This window comes from Arachis stenosperma, chromosome 4, assembly GCF_014773155.1.
Source record: "Arachis stenosperma cultivar V10309 chromosome 4, arast.V10309.gnm1.PFL2, whole genome shotgun sequence".
NCBI classification, from domain to species: domain Eukaryota; kingdom Viridiplantae; phylum Streptophyta; class Magnoliopsida; order Fabales; family Fabaceae; genus Arachis; species Arachis stenosperma.
Window position 1 is genome coordinate 38608181 of NC_080380.1, and position 7397 is coordinate 38615577.

Genomic DNA, 7397 nt, shown 5'->3' on the forward strand with positions numbered 1-7397 from the left:
ATTTTAATCATGTAGGATTTAATTTATGGCAAACTATATGTGACTAGACTCTAATTCCTTAGACCTTTCTAGCCTTCTCTAAAATTCATTGACTGCCAATGCCTTGGTCAATTAATTCCAATTAGAGGGTGAAGTTCAAATTCCAGTTTATATGCCACAAAAACTCTAATTACCCAAAAATAAAAGGATTATATATCACGTATCCCGTTAAATCCAGATAGTTAAAATTTAGGAGAATATGTTTTCAAGCTGTTGTTCAAGTAAAGAGCTTTTCCAAGTTATACAAGAACTCAAATAGAAAGAGGGTCATACTTCCGTTCCCCCCAAATTCATAAGATGAAGAGCAAAAATAATTCTTAAATTATAAATCCATACATGAATTAAAATAGAAAAAATAATGAAATCAATTCATACAAATAGACAAAGCTTCTAACCTTAACAGTGGAGGTTTAGTTGCTCATGGTTTAGAGAGAAAATAAGGATTCAGGTAAAATGTACTGAGTTCCAATCTGATGGCCTCCAATTCCCTAAAGAATAAAAGTTTCTCCTTTTTATAACTAATCCTAATTAATTTAAAAATCTAATATTTAAAATTAAGATAATATCTTTTCCTATTTTCAAATTCAAATTTGAATTTAAATCAGAATTAATTATAGCAATCAGCAAGTCTTCAATTGATGGATGGGGACCACTTGATTCCTTCATTCTGCAGCCTCTAATATGTACTTTCTGGGCTGAAAACTGGGTCAAAAGCAGCCCAAAAATCACCCCCAGCATTTTTCTGCGTTTTCTGCACGTGGCGCATGTCACGCGTACGCGTCAGTCACGCGTACGCGTCGACGGTCTTTTTCGCGAGTCACGTGGACGCGTCAGTCACACGCAGGCGTTGCTGTACAAATCTTCAAGTCACGCGTACGCGTCAGTCACGCGCACGCGTCGCCATGGAAAGCTCAAAATCACGCGTATGCGTCAGTCACGCGCACGCGTCGCTCTTCGCTGCCATCTCCTTTGATTCTTGTGCTACAGAAACTCCATCAAATCCAGTCGAATGCTACCTAAAATAAACAAAATTGCACAAGACTCAAAGTAGCATCCATATTGGCTAAAAGATAATTAATTCTTTATTAAACTCAATAAATTAGATGCAAATTCACTAGAAAAAGATAAGAAAGATGCTCACGTATCACAACACCAAACTTGACTTGTTGCTTGTCCTCAAGCAACCAAAACAAATATAAGCTTATGATGTGAATTTGCATGAGAATGAGAATTCGATTAAGCTCATGTCTCTTCTTATAGTGGGGTTTATAACTGCAATCCTAAATAGTTTTGGCATCTCACTCTCCTTTGAATCAGAAGAATGTTACTGTCATTTGGAATTAGAATCCGGATAATATTATGAATTCTCTGATCTTTTGTAACTCAATTTAATCCTAGAACACATCAATTTTTCTTTGATGCTTTGCACCTTGAGCCTAGCCGTGACTTTAAATGTTTTGTCTCAAACTTTACTTGACACAGATACACCATAAGCACTTAACTGGGGAACTCTCTTTAAGTTCTAAATATTTTTATTTTTATTTTTATTTTTTTATTATTATTATCCCCAGACAGTGGTGCTCAAAGCCTTTGGCGTACTCTGCAATTGATCTCGACTCTAAATGTTTTGTCTCAAGGATTACTTGACACACGAACACCACAAGCAAGTGACTAGAGAAACAATTCTTTGAGCTTTTAATCATGTCTGACCTCCCTAGTCATTGATGCTCAGAGCCTTGGACCTTGCTTTTATTTTTTTTTTTGCTGTTTCTTTTGCTTCAAGGATTAAACTTTCATTAATTTCAGAGAAATCATAATAATTCTCTAAATTCCTGTCCCTTGTACATCAACATTCTTTGATTCAAATTTAAATATGCACTGTTCATGTTATGCATTCAGAGTTACAATTAATACCACCACATTTAAGTAAATAAGACTACTCTTAAAATTAACTCAATTTCTCATGCAATACATCACTTCTGTATTTTTTATTTGAATTCAAGCTCAGTGAGTAATACATGAGACATCTTTTCAGAATTAAAGCAATTAAGAGAAAGCTAAACTAGTCCTAGGATTCTAACTAGTAAAGGATCATGCAACAAACAAAGAAAAATAGCAGAAAACCGGAACATAACATAGAAAAAGAGGAGAGGAATAAAAAATGAAAGGAACTCAACCACCTTAATTATCCTAGCGGTCGTTTTATTCTTCAGGTTGTACTCCTCAGTGAAAATGATTCGCCTCCCTTTTGGTGCCATAGTAATAAACAGAAAACCCTTAAGCAAAGCGTCAACACCAAACTTAAAGATTTGCTTGCCTCAAGCAAAGAAGAACTGAAAATAGAAAGAGACAAATATTATGATGAAAGGAAAAAGAAAAGGATAAAAGAACAAGAGAGAATTAGGATTGGGAGAGGGGGAAAGAAAATTAAAACTGGGCGGCGAACTAGTGTAGTTGTGCGGCGCAGGCAACGCGTACGAGTGCAGCACGCGTACGCGTCGGTTGCGGAATTTTCTTAATGACACGTAAGCGTTAGGCACGCATTCACGTGCCCTTGGTTTTTTGCGATTCGCGCGAAGGCAGCCGCGCGCACACACAACTCGATGTTCGCGTGGCTTGGGAACTAATATTTTCATACGACGCGTGCGCGTCATGCACGTGCACGTGTGGATGGCCATTTGTGCAGAAGACGCGCACGCGTCAGTGACGCATACACGTGATCAAATTTGTGCCTCTAGCACACTTCAAGCCCAAAGCCAGCACAACTCTCTGCCCAAACACATATTTACGTCGAGTTTCAAGGTCACACATATGTGTCAGTGACGCGCACGCGTGGAAGGCAAAAAGTGCAAACGACGCGCACGCGTGGGTTACGTGTACGCGTGATGCGGCTTGTGCTTCCAGCGCTACTCCTGCGCAACTCTCTGTTCACTTTTATTTTTCACGCACACACAGATGACGCGTACTCGCTGCGCGTCCGGTGCTTTCTCTCTCTCTCTCTCTTTTTTCTGGTTCCTGTTCTAAAATAGCTGCATGATTAGAAAATTAGTAAGAACTCAATAAAAATTAAATAAGTAAGAAAACTACTACTACGAAAAATAACTAAGGATACGAAATTATTGGGTTGCCTCCCGACAAGCGCTTCTTTAACGTCACTAGCTAGACGGTCAGTTCTGCTAGTTCAGCAGATGGGTGGACCTCTGGTGATTCATCTCGCCTCCAAGATAGTGCTTCAACCTCTTGACATTCACTGTAAATTTCCTGTCAGAATTCTCTTCCTGTATTTCCACATGACCATATGGTGAAGCTCTGGTAACCACAAACGGTCTTGACCACCGGGATTTCAGCTTCCCGGAAAAGAATTTGAGCCTTGAATTATACTGAAGCACTCTTTGTCTTGGCTCAAAGACTCTGATGGCAATCCTCTTGTCATTCAGTAGCTTGGTTCTCTCCTTATAGAGCTTGGCATTCTCATAAGCTGAATATCTGAATTCATCAAGCTCATTCAACTGAAGCATTCGCTTAATTCCTACAGCTTCTGAATCAAGATTCAAATACCTGATTGCCCAGTAAGCTTTGTGCTCCAGCTCAATTGGCAGATGACAGGTTTTGCCATAAACCAACTGATAAGGGGACATGCCGATAGGAGTCTTGTACGCTGTCAGGTATGCCTAGAGAGCATCATCAAGCTTCCTAGACCAGTCCTTTCTTAAAACACTGACGGTCTTCTCTAGAATTCTCTTGAGTTCCCTATTGGAAACATCAACCTGTCCACTTGTCTGAGGGTGATAGGGGGTTGCCACTTTATGACGGACTCCATATCTTTGCAGAAGAGAGTCCAGCTGTCTGTTACAGAAGTGGCTTCCACTATCACTAATGAGTGTCCTTGGGACACCAAACTGGCTAAAGATATATCTTTGAAGAAAGCTCAGTACCACCTTGGCATCATTGGTGGGTAGAGCCACAGCTTCCACCCATTTGGACACATAATCCACTACCACTAGAATATAGTTGTTTGAATGTGAGGGTGGGAAAGGTCCCATAAAATCAATACCCTACACATCAAACAACTTAACCTCAAGAATCCCCTGCTGTGGCATTTCATGGTTGCCAGGGAGATTTGTGGCTATTTCACATTTGTCACAGTGCTTTACGAATGCTCTTGAGTCCCTAAAGAGAGTCGGCCAGTAAAACCCGCTCTGAAGGACTTTTGTAGCTGTCCTTTCACCACCAAAGTGGCCTCCATACTCAGAACCATGACAGTGCCAAAGAATCTGCTATTTTTCTTCATCTGGGACACATCTTCGGATGATTCCATCTGAACACTTTTTAAAAAGGTATGGCTCCTCCCAAATGTAGTACGTTGCATCAGTCAATAGCTTCTTCACTTGTTGCCTACTGTACTCCCTTGGGATAAAATTCATGGCCTTATAATTTGTAATGTCTGCAAACCATGGAGCCTGCTGAATGAGGAATAATTGCTCATCTGGAAATGTCTCAGTCACAGCTGTGGATGGTTGTATTCCTGCTCCAGGCTCAATTCTGGAAAGATGGTCAGCTACTTGATTCTTTGACCCTTTCCTGTCTTTTATCTCAATATCAAACTCCTGAAGGAGCAACACCCATCTGATTAATCTTGGTTTAGAATCCTGTTTGGTTAGAAGGTACTTTAAAGCAGCATGATCAGTATAAATAATAACCTTAGAACCGAGTAAATAGGACCTAAACTTATCAACAGCATACACAAACAGCTAATAATTCCTTTTCTATAGTTGTGTAATTCTTTTGGGCATCATTTAGCATACGATTGGCATAGTAAATGACATGTACAAGCTTACCATGCCTCTGTCCTAAAATAGCTCCTATAGCAAAATCACTGGCATCACACATCAATTTAAATGGTAGATCCCAATCAGGGGGAGCTATAATAGGAGCAGAGGTAAGGTTTGCTTTTAGAGTTTCAAAAGAATGCAGACAATCAGAATCAAAGACAAAAGGAACATCAACAACCAACAGGTTGCTCAATGGTTTAGCAATTTTTGAAAAGTCCTTTATAAATCTCCTATAAAATCCTGCATGACCTAAGAAACTCCTGACTGCCTTAACATTTGCTGGTGGTGGTAATTTTTCAATTACCTCCACCTTTGCTTTGTCAACTTCAATCCCCTTATTTGAAATCCGGTGTCCAAGAACAATAACTTCTGTGAACATAAAATGGCATTTTTTCCAATTCAAAACAAGGTTTGATTCTTGACACCGTTTCAAGACAAGAGATAAATGCTTAAGGCAGGATTCAAAAGAATTATCAAAAATAGAAAAGTCATCCATAAATACCTTAATGAACTTTTCAACCATGTCAGAAAAAATTGAAAGCATACACCTCTGAAAAGTTGCTGGAACATTACAAAGTCCAAATGGCATTCTCCTGTAGGCAAATACTCCAAAGGGGCTTGTGAATGCTGTCTTCTCTTGATCTTGAGGGTCCACTGCAATTTGATTCTATCTAGAATATCCATCTAGAAAACGATAAAATGCATGACCAGCTAACCTCTCAAGCATCTGATCAATGAAAGGCAGGGGAAAGTGATCCTTCCTTGTAACAGTGTTGAGCCTCCTATAGTCTATACACATCCTCCAACATGTGACTGTTCTTATGGGAATAAGCTCATTCTTTTCATTCTTGATCACTGTCATCCCTCTTTTCTTGGGAACTACCTGCACAGGACTTACCCAAGGACTGTCAGAAATAGGGTAAATAATTCCTACTTTCCATAGTTTCATTACCTCTTTTTGGACCACCTCTTTCATGGTTGGATTGAGTCTCTTTTGTGGTTGCACAACTGGTTTAGCATCATCTTCAAGGAGGATCTTGTGCATACACTTGGTTGGACTAATCCCCTTCAAGTCACTAATGGTCCACCCAAGAGCTGTTTGATGACTCTTGAGCACTGAAATAAGCGCCTCTTCCTCTTCAGGCTTCAGGGAAGAGCTAATAATCACTGGATATGAGTCATTCTCACCCAAGAACACATATTTCAGAGAAGGAGGTAAGGATTTGAGCTCAAGCTTAGGGGCTTCCTCCTCTGCTTTAGGCATGTGAACCATAGTCTTCTAGGGTGGTGAATTATCAACTTCAACTAATTCATACTCAGAGATAGGATCCAGAATGTCATCAAGCACCTCAGCTTTCAGTACCTCTTGAACAAGTGGTTCAATAACATCTATTTTCATACACCCTTCAAAATCATTAGGGTGCTTGAGAGCTTCAAAAACATGAAGGACCACCTGTTCTTCATTGACCCTCAGGGTTAATTCACCATTTTGTACATCAATCAGAGCTCTACCTGTAGCTAAAAAGGGTCTACCAAGTATAATAGAGGATTTTACCTTCTCTTCCATGTCTAATATAACAAAATCAACAGGAAAGATGAATGGTCCTAATTTAACAAGTAAATCCTCAACAACACCCAAAGGTAATTTAATAGAAAGATCAGCAAGTTGAAGAGAAATATGAATGGGTTTTACCTCCTCAATTTGAAGCTTTTTCATTACTAAAAGTGGCATGAGATTGATGCTAGCTCCAAGGTCACATAAAGCTCTCTGAATGGTGACATCTTCAATGGTGCAAGGAATTACAAAGCTCCTTGGATCTGGCATCTTCTCAGGAAGGTTGTGTTGAATAATGGCACTGCATTCCTTGGTTAACACCACTGTTTCTTGTTCCTTCCAATTCCTCTTGTGGGTCAACAGTTCTTTCATAAATTTAGCATAGAGAGGCATTTGCTCAAGAGCCTCTGCAAAGGGAATGTTGATCTGTAGCTTCTTGAAGACATCTAAAAATTTAGAGAACTGTCTTTCTTTGGAAGCCTTCTGAAGTCTATGAGGATATTGCATTTTTGACTTGTATTCAGGAGCCTTTGGCAATGTAAGATACGTGTCTAGACAGTCAGGGAACGGATTGTCTGCACGCTTTAGAGGGGCATGCTTTACTTCTTCCTTTTTCTCCTCTGGGGCTTTCTTTTCAACTAGCTCTTCATTAGCCCTTGTCTCAGAGCCAGATGTTTTACCACTTGTCAATTGAATAACCTTGCAGTCTTCTCTTGGGTTCACCACTGTATCACCTCGAAATATACTTGCAGACCTCTCAAGTATTTGCTTGTTCAGCTGGCCCATTTACACATCCAAGTTTCTAATGGAGGCTCTGGTTTCCTGCATAAAACTCCTCATCATCTCCCAATTAGAATCTTCTTTTGATTTAGAGTTAGCCTACTGAGGCTGTTGTTGCTGCTGAGACTGAGATTGGCAGTTATTGTAATTATTCTGTTGGAAGCCATCCTGAGAATTATTGTTGAAATTCT

General features: G+C 39.7%; 1 protein-coding gene across 1 annotated transcript; it reads right to left on the bottom strand.

The window, feature by feature from the left end:
* Positions 1–3215: 3215 nt before the first annotated feature.
* LOC130974893 (uncharacterized) lies at positions 3216–3677 on the bottom strand. Its single transcript, XM_057899732.1, has one exon. It carries the CDS (start codon positions 3675–3677, stop codon positions 3216–3218), a length of 462 nt encoding a protein of 153 aa, XP_057755715.1.
* Between the last annotated feature and the right edge of the window lie 3720 nt (positions 3678–7397).